Raw genomic sequence first — 11,618 nt, 5'->3', positions numbered from 1 at the left:
AAAAATATGTAAGTGAAAAGTGAGAAATTAGGAAACATTGTTCTTGTAAAGCATCAAACCCACCCTTCCACTCCATTTTGATCCAATTGTAAACTTAACCAATTAAGTTAAAAGATATTTGTAACCCATAATTTATATATTGTATTATGGCTGGGCTTTATTTGTATTGAGTGTTTAATCATGGGCTTAAAATATAAAAACTTCAAGAGGGGAAGGACTTATTAGTTATTAAACCAAAATCTTCTGGCCAACATAGAACCAAAACCAAAATGAGTTTAATGCCTTATATTTGATTCACATCGGCTCTATTAACGGGTTATAATAGTTTGTTTAGACCTAGTTAAAGGATTACATTTAACGGGTTATAGTAGTTAGCTCAAATTTTCACTGTTTGGTTGGAATTTTATTTATTTTCTTAATAAAAATATATTGGTAATACTGGGTATCTCCGAAACAAATTCAATAAAACAACAACTAACACCATAAAGAAATGGTCATAAATCGGAGTGTCTTGATCAATTTGAAAGACCATTTAATGTAGTTAAACTAACTGAATTTTGGGTTGTTCGATCAAGTAAGGAAAATTCGATAGAGTTCATACTCTATGTTATTGTTATTTTTACTTTTTTCTTTCTTTCTTTTCATTATTTGAATATTCAAGAACTAAAACCATTCCAATGTTCTTTTTCGCCATACATAAACTAAACCAACAATTAGGATGAGCACGAAAATGAAAGCTTCTAGGATATGGATACCCTCAATACATCGAAACTCATTGCCCATGGATAAAGAGAAACTGTTTCAACATCCAAAACAACAAAAACTAGAATAAACATATAATAACAAATTCGAAATTGTTGGGGATTGACTCGGTTAAGCAACGAACAAATAAAAATAGCAGAAGAAATTGAAAAATTAAACACACAAATTTAACGTGGAAAAACCCCCTTCAAAAAGGATAAAGAACCACGGACAAATATAATTTTACTATAATGACAAAAGAACAAAGAGTACAAAAGATGAAGATAAAAACTAAACCTCGAAAATCCAAAAATAAAGAACTCTCAAAACGTCTTATGGGTGTGTTTTATAAGATTGTAAAAGAGTCTATTTATAGGCTAAATTCATAGGTCAAATAATAATAAAATAATCTAGACTAATTAGAATTTGATTGAAACAAATAAACAGAGTTTAACTAGAAAATTATTTCTAATTTGGCTAAAATAAGAGTCATACTCAACAAAAATTGTAACCAAGCATATTAGTAACGTAACCGGTATTACAATTTATTGTTTTATTTTATTTTCTTTCCCAACTATCCTCATTTTCATAGGTTAATAGTAGAACAATGCTTTTAACAAGTCATGGTTATACTTATCGAGCATTAGTCGCTCATTCTTTTATTCTCTTTCACTTTTTAGATATGTAGTGGGGAAGTTTATCATGGAAGCTTAATTTAACATTTTGATCCCACTTTTTTTTAATAATAGGACTCTTATTCGGTGTTGAATTCAGGGGTTAGTATTGGTAGGGGCTTGACCCACACTAAAATAAAATTTTAGACCTCTTTATAATTTATAAAATTTTAAATTAATAATGATAAAATTACACTTGACCCTCCAGAAATGATAAAACTGTCGAACTAATTTTGAGATTACCATGCTTTTGTAATAATGTTTTATTTCTTTATGACAAATGTGGATGTGATGTTTTTACTTATTAAAAAAATTTGTGGGGTTTGAGACCTTACTTAGAGAGAACTTATTTTTTATAGAAGGCTTCATATCATCTTAATATAATACTTAAATTATTGAGTATTGTACTAAGACAATATTGCTGTGTCGTGCTCCATCTTGGGGTGTGACAATACTATTAACTATTAGATTATGTTACATAATTATTATAAGTAGAGTGATAATATATATATATATATCTTATTAAACATGTGCTCGATAATTGAATATATGGTTCTTAATTATTTTATTTAAATATTACATAAAAATATTAAAAAAATAAAAGTACCATAATAATATTAGTTGCCATTTAAACGAAATGATATATAGGTCACTTGGGGATTGGTTTTTTACATAACGAATGTGGAATAGTCTTAGGGGACTTCTAGCATTGTCATCATGGTTAATAGCTTGGCAAGGCATCGAGGGCTTCTAACATTGTCATCATGGTTGATCGGACTTCATTGTCGACATAGTTTGACAGTGGTAAGGTTAGGATGCATGTTATCATGGTTGACCAAGATTTATTGTTGGCACAGTTCGACAATGATAAGGTTAGAATGAGTTATAAATGGTTTATTATCGACATAGCTTACTAGTGACAAAGCTAGGATAAGATGCAATTATAAGTGGTTAATCAATGTGACACATTTCTAGTAGTTTCTAGCACTACTAGTGTAGCTGTTGTTGTTATTTTTAAATAAAAAATATATTATTTTATTTTTAATTAAACATTTATAAATATTCATAACATTTTTTAATGTTTACATTATAATAATAGCATATAATATTATAAATTTAATTTTTAAGTGTTATAAATTACATAATATATAAAAATAACATAATACAAAACATTACAAACTTAAAAAAATGGGTCGGACTCAAACATTAATTATTCAAGCTTGAACCCAGTCAATATTTTAAACGGACTTATTTTTTTATCCAAGCCACTTTTGGGCCTAATATTTTCATCGAAACCCTCTTAAATTTTATACTGACCTTTGAATTTAGATGAATAACTCAACTCATAAACACAACGGATTCTCTTATTTTCCTATTTAACTTATGAGATTAAACTCTCGAAATAATTATTTTCGATTTAATCAGTTGAAATAATTGATAGGGTTAAACTTATGAGATTAAACATTCATTATTCAAGCTCGGACCAGCCCATATTTTAAACGATTTTTTTTACTCAAATATAGTTTTTGGCTTAACATTTTCATCAAAACCTTTTCATATTTTGTACAACTTTCGAATTTGGATGAATAATCCAACCCATAAACTTTTGAGATTAAACTGTAGAGCTAATTATTTTTTATTCAATCAGTTGAAATAACTGTTGGGGGTTCTTTTTTACATCCAGGGACTAAATAGTAAAACTCCGATTACTTTGACCCCCTTTTGTCTTTTGAGTTTGATTAGTGCATATAAACAAAGGTTTAGTGTTTCCTGTCACTTTTGTACTTTTTATTTTGTGCTATAAACTCAAAAACAAAGGATCCAGATTCAAGAAAGCAGGCATGTACTTCCCTTTTGACCTTTTTCCCCCTTAAAATTACTTGTAATTTACTTGCATTGTCCCGCTTTATGTACTTACTTCAATGAATATAAGTATAACTTCGCCTATACATGTATATACTTGTTGTTCGAAGTGTCAACCAAAATGATCTGATACTTTTAGGGTTTGTGAATTGTGAATGCTGTTTCATGCAAGTTTCGAGTTTCAGCTTTGTTTTCTGTTCTAATACTTAAAACGTAGTGCAGAGCAGTAAATTAATTTGAAATTTCAAACTAAATTACAAAGCCAAATAGATTTGAGGAATTGATCTCTGTGTATGGTGATGAATTAGAAATGGGTTCCCCCTTTAGCACAAATTTGTTATGTTTGCAGGATTTCGTTTTTCCTTTGTTGGGTCAGATTCAGAGGAGGCCAAAAAAAAAAAAAATGGATGATAGTTGTGCTGTATGTGCTGACACACTTGAGTGGGTTGCATATGGGCCGTGTGGCCATCGAGAAGTATGCTCGACTTGCATCGTTCGTCTCCGATTCATCTGCGATGACTACCGTTGTTGCCTTTGCAAGTCCGAACTGAAAACTATCTTTATTACCAAAGTTAGTCATTCTTTTTATGTTCTCGAGATTGACATCTGATAATATTGAACCATGTCTATGCTGAATAATGGAAACAATATCTGGTTAAGTTTACATCTAATGAGTTTTTCAGGCTTTGGGAGATTATACGAAGGTGATAAATGATTTCTCGGCTTTTCCAGTTGATCCAATTGAGGGTCAAGTTAGTTCTTACTGGTACCATGAAGGGACACAAGCATATTTCGATGATCTGGATCACTACAAGATGATAAAAGCGATGTGCAGGCTATCTTGTACTGTTTGCGATAATAAGGATGAACAGCGAAATGGTGGATCAAAGAAGAGAGCAGAGTTTAAGAACATTGAGCAGCTTAAGAGTCACTTGTTTAACCGGCATAGACTGCTTAACTGCAGTCTGTGTCTTGAAGGTAGGAAGGTGAGATACAGTTGGTTATATTATGTTATGAATGCCATAAAAATTATAAACTATGCTAGAAAAATGTTATCAAGTGGTCTTCTAATTCAACAATATGGCTTGCATTCTTATTGATAACCCTCCTAGATACATTCTAAGGAATGAGACAATACCTATGTTGCTCGGACACTGGTATGAGACATTATATGTTCAATTTTTACTAAGTTTTCCATGCATTTGGAGGACTTTTGGAAGGTCATCCTCTTACTTATGTCCAAATATGTGTTGGACACATATTCCCAAAGAAAAAAATGAAGAGTCGGAGCAAAGTAGGAGACAGTGATCTAGTTTGATCTCTAAAGTACTTCCATTTATGTGATTGTTGATCTTTTCTTTTGCTGCTTCGTTTTACCCAGTTGTTGGAATTTTCATTAGATATACACCCTGTTTTAACTAAGACTGTGAGGCAAGAACCGCTGGCGGCACAATGATGTATTTGATATTATCTTTAATATCTGAGTCAGGTCTTTATGTGTGAGCAAAAGTTATATACTAGAGAACAACTGGATAAGCATATAAAGACAGGTGATTCTGTGGTTGATGGCACTGAAAGTGAAAGGGGAGGTTTTACGGGACATCCTATGTGTGAGTTCTGTCAAAATCCATTCTATGGCGAGAATGAGCTCTACTTGCATATGTCTACCGAACATTTCACTTGCCACATATGCCAAAGGTAAGCCTTATTATTGTGATATAATTATAGTTCAGAGATTGCAAATGTTAGGTATTGCTAGTTCTCTCATGTATTCAACTGACATGGCTCAATGCAGGCGGCATCCCGGACAATATGAATACTATAGAAATTATGATGACATGGAGGTCAGTATCCATTTCGTGTTTTCCTGTTCTTGTTGTAATTGTTCATTTTGATTCTCCATAGAATCAGAAATTTTGCTACAGATCCATTTTAGTCGGGAGCATCATTTATGCGAGGATGAGGCCTGTCGTGCCAAAAAGTTTGTTGTTTTTGCGACTCAATCTGAATTGAAGGTCTGCGGCATAGTTGTTATATTTACATACATTTTCCTCTTATTTTAAGTACAATCTTTTTTTTTTCTTTTTTTTCATTTTTTAAGAAAAACAAAATTCTGTAGAGGCACAATACTCTTGAACACGGTGGGCGCATGTCTCGTTCCAAGCGTAATGCTGCATTGCAGGTGTGTTCGGATCATTGAAAACAATCATGTTTCTTCAATGTCCCTTATTTTATTACATATTTATTTTGGTATGCTTGTTTTAGACAATTCATTGCTTGGTCACTTGTAATCTTCCACTGTATATTATAAGGAGATGTAGATTGCTAGTAATTTTTCTTTTCATTATATCCAGATACCGATAAGTTTCCGGTACCGGCGGAGTTGTGAGCAGGATCATCCAGTAAGAGGACATGTCTCTCATCCCAATTCATCTGATAGTCAACTTTTGTTGACCATGCAAGCTAGTTTCGTGACTGCTGGAAGTTTTCATTCTATTTCAACAAGTGACCAAACAGTTCTAAAGAGTGAAGTAGCTTCTATCGTTGGCCCTTTCGAGTCATTAGCTACAATAGATTCCGTGCCATCTTCAAGAAATTGCCGAGCACTAGGAATCTCTAGGGGTGGACCTCTTGAAGACTCGTCATTTCCTCCCCTTCCAGCAGCATCAAATAGCAATCAACAAAAAGTTAGAAACGGTTTACAAGGACCAGCTAGAAGGAGCATGGCTGCTCCCTCACGTCACCGACACAATGGAACTTCAAATGTTATTTCTAATACTGCTCATACTTGGCCTGCAGTTAGTCTTCAACCTAACATGTCAGCTGCTGGTGCGCACCAGTCCAGACCTGTGACAAAATTTTCGCATCTATCAACTACTAATAACTCATCTGGCTCTTCCAAAAGTAAGCCTACTAGGATTAAGGAATCTTTACCTAAGGTGGAAGATTTTCAATCTGCTAACAAAGCTCTAGTGGAAAAGATCCGTGTTTCTTTGGAACTTGATCAGGACAAATTTTCTGCATTCAAAGGAATAACCGGTGAATATCGGCAGGGTTTTATTAGCACCGAGGAGTATCTTGCCTATGTGCACCAGTTTGGTTTATCACATCTTGTTCTTGAGCTAGCTAGGTTATGCCCCAACGTTGAGAAACAAAGAGAACTTGTGGAGATATACAGTTTTAACATAAGTAACAGCTATTCTCGCAATGATGACGCTGGTCAATGGAAAAACGATAAAAGGTCAAAGAAAGGAAAGGAGAAGTGTGAAGACTATGGCAGTACTGGTTCAAAACATACTTTGGCAGGTAAAATCCATAGTGGGGTGAAAGTATTATTGGAGGATGGGCATCACAGTCACACTTCCAAAGGCAAATCAAAGGTTTTGGGTGGTGAAGACTCTAACTCACATGTCCCACCTCAGTCTCAGGTCGAGCCAGATGTTGGTGGCTCGAAGAAAATTTTGGCATCTCAAGGAGGGGGAAATAAGCAGCGGAAAAAAGTCTCCAAGTTCCTTAGAAATCGCCTTGGCGATGCTTCGGCTGCACAACTTGAAGAAGGTGGAAAGTGTGAGATTCAAGAAAAAACAGACGAAAATAAGGGACCACCGGAAAGATTGCCAGTTCGCAGTGTATGGCGAGATGGTGGTGGGCAGAGACTCATGGCAAAGACCCAAAAAGTAGCAAGCAACTGATATTTATTATATATATTATAGTTCTTATAGAAATGACCGAGTGCTGATTGCTTTCCCAGGAGCTTTTGTTGAAGATGGATGTTGGTAATGGTACAAAATGAGTCAGACACTTTGTTGATGTTGCTTGTGCTACACCACTTTTTGTCATTTTGTGCCTATGGTACTGTCATGGTATGGTATGGGTCCCTTACTATATTAGATTTAGGGTTGTTTGAACAAAGGTGAATGACATTATTATAATGGGAAAATAGAGGGTGATTGACCGATTGTTATTTGTATTGAAATTGAATGGACCTATTTGGGTTCTACTGCAGAATCACTGTAAATGATTCTAGAACATAACCAGCACCAGACAGGAGCCTCCTTTGATGGTGTTTGGCTAAGACCGCGTTAATTTGTTGCTGTCTGATTAAGTTGCCATTGTGTTGTCTAGTTCTTAGGCTGTTTTGTTGCTGTAATGAACTGATATTACATGTCTCCTTGCGACATTAGGATTCAAACCATCGTCATTACATCGGCCTGGTCTTTATTCACATGAATACCCGGTATCGGTTCTGGCTGACCCTGGGGGTCAGCAATCGAACTCGGGGCATTCCCATTGCTTCCTGTCGTTGTCTCGATGCACTTGTCCATGTTCTTTGTTGTTCTTGGACAATGAAGCTTATTGAGCAAAAGAAATACGGCAAAGGCAATAACAAAGTATTGTTGTATGCATATTTGGTACTCTTCATAATAAGCAAATTAATATACAAGCAAAGCAACTCCAACCAATGAAAAATGGGAACATTTCAGTTGAGGTTAAAGCAAAACAAATCTCAAAAAGTGCTAATCCTAGTCCGTACGCCTAAAACAATGAAACAAATCCCCACCACACCCATCACTAAACCTTATATTTGGTCTCACTTAAAAAGTCTCACAAGACACCCATTTCATACACAACAAATCATCCCTACCATCTACTAATTAATACTATTCAATTACAAAACAAATGATGATAATAATAATAATATTTGATAAAAGCAAAAGTCCTTCCCCCTTTTCCCCACTCTGTACCACAATTCCCTACTTATCAACAACTGCTAATACCGAGACAAACCCGATGACTTTTTCGACACAAAACAAGCTTTTAAGGATCCCACCTTTCATTGCCACCCTCTTTGCGCTCGAGCTTCAAGATTGTGTCCGCTTACTCTCTGACCTTGAAGCTGGATAATCACTCTTATCTGTATCGGAATTATCCTTTTGTGAGTCTATTTCAGAGTTGTTTCCATGAGTCCGACGGTGCCTTCGGTCCTGATTTCATCGAAACAGAACAGCAGATAAAAAAAAAACCACCATGCACTTCATGAATGTCAGAGCTATATATATATATATATATGTATGTATGCATATTGATCATGTTAAGGAATGGATGCAACACTAACCTCTCTTGGTATAGGATACTCCTCAGACTCGAGCATTCGTGCAACTTGACCCATCTTGGGTCTTTTTTCAGAATCCGGATCAACACATCTCAAAGCAGTTAGAAGGGCACGTTTTAGAGTTCGTGTCGACGGTCTAACCTCGATATTTGGATCTACCACTTCCTCTGATCTCCTGCTTCCAACCATCATTTTTAGCCAATCTACCAGATTAACCTGTAAACATTAAGATTCTATATTTAATAAAACATAAAAACCTCTTTAAAAAAAAGAATACAAAATAAGAAATCCATCAGTGATATACAATGATTGTCAAGACGAAACATCAAGGTCTTATGATCGTATAGGTGTAGAATGCTGTTAACTTTTACATATTCGTGTTATAGGGATGCTTTAGAACGACAATTACAACTCGGGAAGGTAGAAATACATCCAAAACCACAAGGGGTGAAGATTCAATTGCAGAAATACATATTCGTGTACCTCATGGGCAGGACGACCATAATCCACGGGATCTCTACCAGTTATGGCTTCCAATAGTACAACCCCAAAGCTATAGACATCACTCTTTTCGTTCAAAAGGCCAGTATTTGCATATTCAGGAGCCACGTATCTGCGTGATTTAAGGAAAAAGTTGTCAAGAGATGACTAAAGGTCCTAAATATATAAACATGAAGATGCACTAGAGAAAATAAAATACCCAAATGTTCCCATAACTCGGGTTGTAACATGACTTTTCCCAGCACCTAGCAACTTCGCCAGACCAAAATCGGAAACCTTGGCATTAAACTCATCGTCGATCAGAATATTGCTGGACTTTATGTCTCGGTGCACAACCTTTGGTTCAATGGCCTCATGCAAGTAGGCAAGACTGCATGAGAAAACATGTGTCAAAAGAGAACCGGACCTGAAAATGTATGAAGATATAGTGACTTACGCCTTAGCTGTTCCAAGTAGAACCTTTATGCGAGCTTCCCAGGTAAGATATCCATGTTGACGCATAGCTCCGTGAAGCCATTGTTCTAAGTTTCCATTGTTGACATACTCGTAAACCAACATCCTGTATTTTTAAACAATGTCCTTCGTTAACGGCAATAACTGCTAATGATGATCCAATTTATAGTCAACTATTCAAAAAAATTTAACCATGCAAAAACATAGTAAAAGAAGACTATACCTGTGTGTTCCTTCAATACAGTAACCTAAAAGGCGGACCAAATTCTTGTGACGAACATGCCCAATGGCTTCCACTTCGACTCGAAATTCTTTCTCCGCTTGGCCTCTACAAAGAAGATGATAGGCCGTTTAGCTAAACAAGACTTCGGGACAAGAAAAAAACACCATGTTTAAAGTCTGCACACACACATATATATATACTCACAAGTTGTTGAGTATTTTCTTAACAGCCACTGGCGTTCCGTTGATCAAATGACCCCGATAAACAACGCCATATCCACCCTCTCCAAGAACATTTTCCTTTGAAAACCGGTTCGTAGCAAGTTCAAGATCCCTCAATGTAAACCAGTGACCCCAACCCAAATGAGAGAATTCAGGCAAGCCAACTAAAGGAGATGGAGCAGTGACGGGATACAAAGAAGACTGTCTATAAACAGTCACGGTACCAGAACTCCCTTCTTCTCCTGATTGAGACCCTGCACCATCTCTTTCTAAATGGTGAAATGAACCTGACTGACTACTATTATCTCCATTCCTTGATTTTCCCATACCAAGATGAACCATAACCCTATCTGAATCTTTGTCACTGGATTTATCATGAATGGTGAGAAGAATACCATCCCGAGGAACGAAATCGTTGGCTGATACTTGTTCGACTCGAACTTCCTTGATTTCTTTAGATATAGATGGGATTTGAGTAAGGGGAAGCTTATTTCTAGCTCTTGACTTCTTCTTCCTTGAAGTTAAACAAAATGACAACAAAGAAAGGATGATTATGATAAATAAAGCAACAACAATCCCAATAACTTCCCACACTTTAAGTCCAAAAATGGCTGTCTTCTTGGACATTTCAGCATTGAGATCATTTGCCATTTCCCCCCCTAGTTTCAGATATTCAACACCTACATAATTTACAAAATTCAATAAAAATAAGGCTTAGTATTCAAAATTACATTCCAAATCTCATATTTCACTTGTTGTACAGCATTTGCAGAAAACCAACCATGGGGCAAAAGCATCAAGCTATGTAAAACAGACCCTTGATTTTAGTAAATAAACAGATCAGTCAATTAAGATTCAGATACAAGGAAAAAAAATTATGTACAGCGAGCTAAAAAAGCAAAAATTTTGATACATAAATAGAACATTAAGAATTAAACAAATGTGGCAACTTCACCTTCCAACAGTAAAGCTCAGATCTTTGAAAAGATAATCTCAGATCTAGAAAAGGAAGCCCCCAATGTGGCCATTTCCCAGAAACAAGAGCAGGTGAACTAATTGAAGAAACCCTCAAATGCACCCACTTGTCCGATAAACACAAAAAGAAGAAGAAAAAAAATAAAGGAGCTTAAATAAGTAAAAGAAGATAATTGGTTTTATGGGGAAATGTGGATATGAATCTAAGCTGGAATGGAGCTATCTTGCACCAGAAATGAAGGTCCTTGTAAAGGCAAAGGCAGAATTGATAATGAAAGGCTTGAAACTGAATGAAGTGGATATTGGTCATGGAAGTGGGTTTTTTGAGAGAAAGGCTGTGAAGGTGAAAATGAATGGTGTGGGGTTTAATAAAATTAAGAGTAAAAATAAATTAAGAGAAGAAGGATTGAATTATCAGTGGTAGGTGATGAGTTTTCTATATCAAAAACACCAAATTTTACATCTTCACTAATACCCCCTATTGTAAAACACAAGCATTCAACTTCAAGCTTGCATTTTGCAAAAAAAAGTCTTTAACTTTAAGGCTAAATTCCACCCAAAGTCACTATTAAATTATTTAAAAATTTTTCTTTAATTCATTCATCTTCTTAATATTTTTTATTTAAGTCACTAAGTTCTTAAATTAATATTTTTAAAGTTTGAATAGTAAACTTTGAGTGATGATACAAACTATTGAAAAAAACTTTTAATTAATACGAGACAATGCAAATAAAGAAAATTATGTAATAATATTTTAATGACTTAATTTAATGACCACGAAACTTTTGAAGTTGAATGTAATTTATCAATATAAGAAATTTGAAAAAAAACTGTAATTAAATTAAAATCTAAAT

General features: G+C 35.0%; 2 protein-coding genes across 3 annotated transcripts; one reads left to right on the top strand and one right to left on the bottom strand.

Annotated features, from left to right (window-relative positions):
- The first annotated feature begins 3,108 nt into the window (after nt 1–3,108).
- On the top strand, nt 3,109–7,482 carry LOC105761145 (E3 ubiquitin-protein ligase hel2). 2 transcript variants are annotated; one of them, XM_012578859.2, is made up of 8 exons: nt 3,109–3,254; nt 3,628–3,849; nt 3,962–4,264; nt 4,768–4,976; nt 5,074–5,122; nt 5,204–5,293; nt 5,398–5,460; nt 5,633–7,482. In XM_012578859.2, the coding sequence occupies exons 2-8, from the start codon at nt 3,682–3,684 to the stop codon at nt 6,968–6,970; spliced, it is 2,220 nt and encodes a 739-aa protein (XP_012434313.1). In that variant the 5' UTR covers nt 3,109–3,254; nt 3,628–3,681; the 3' UTR covers nt 6,971–7,482. The 2 variants fall into 2 exon arrangements, with proteins under 2 accessions (XP_012434313.1, XP_012434312.1); XM_012578858.2 differs by having other exon boundaries at nt 3,204–3,849.
- Nucleotides 7,483–7,672: 190 nt separating this feature from the next.
- Nucleotides 7,673–11,212, bottom strand: LOC105761146 (probable receptor-like protein kinase At5g18500). Its single transcript, XM_012578864.2, has 8 exons — nt 10,745–11,212; nt 9,773–10,469; nt 9,569–9,673; nt 9,329–9,451; nt 9,092–9,262; nt 8,875–9,004; nt 8,395–8,607; nt 7,673–8,263 (listed from the first exon to the last, which is right to left on the bottom strand). Exons 2-8 carry the CDS (start codon nt 10,438–10,440, stop codon nt 8,141–8,143), a joined length of 1,533 nt encoding a protein of 510 aa, XP_012434318.1. The 5' UTR covers nt 10,441–10,469; nt 10,745–11,212; the 3' UTR covers nt 7,673–8,140.
- Between the last annotated feature and the right edge of the window lie 406 nt (nt 11,213–11,618).

This window comes from Gossypium raimondii, chromosome 11, assembly GCF_025698545.1.
Source record: "Gossypium raimondii isolate GPD5lz chromosome 11, ASM2569854v1, whole genome shotgun sequence".
Classification (NCBI taxonomy): Eukaryota; Viridiplantae; Streptophyta; class Magnoliopsida; order Malvales; family Malvaceae; genus Gossypium; species Gossypium raimondii.
Note: the sequence above shows the minus strand (reverse complement) of the source record. Positions and strands in the feature narration are given on the sequence as shown.

Coding starts and splice junctions, on each gene's coding strand:
- LOC105761146 (XM_012578864.2), bottom strand. CDS start 10,440: ATGGCAAATGATCTCAATGCTGAAATGTCCAAGAAGACAGCCATTTTT. Junction 9,674..9,772: donor AAGAAAATACTCAACAACTT/GTGAGTATATAT, acceptor TCTTCTTTGTAG/AGGCCAAGCGGAGAAAGAAT. Junction 9,452..9,568: donor TGTATTGAAGGAACACACAG/GTATAGTCTTCT, acceptor TTAAAAATACAG/GATGTTGGTTTACGAGTATG.
- LOC105761145 (XM_012578858.2), top strand. CDS start 3,589: ATGGGTTCCCCCTTTAGCACAAATTTGTTATGTTTGCAGGATTTCGTT. Junction 4,265..4,767: donor TGTGTCTTGAAGGTAGGAAG/GTGAGATACAGT, acceptor TATCTGAGTCAG/GTCTTTATGTGTGAGCAAAA. Junction 5,123..5,203: donor GAAATTATGATGACATGGAG/GTCAGTATCCAT, acceptor ATTTTGCTACAG/ATCCATTTTAGTCGGGAGCA.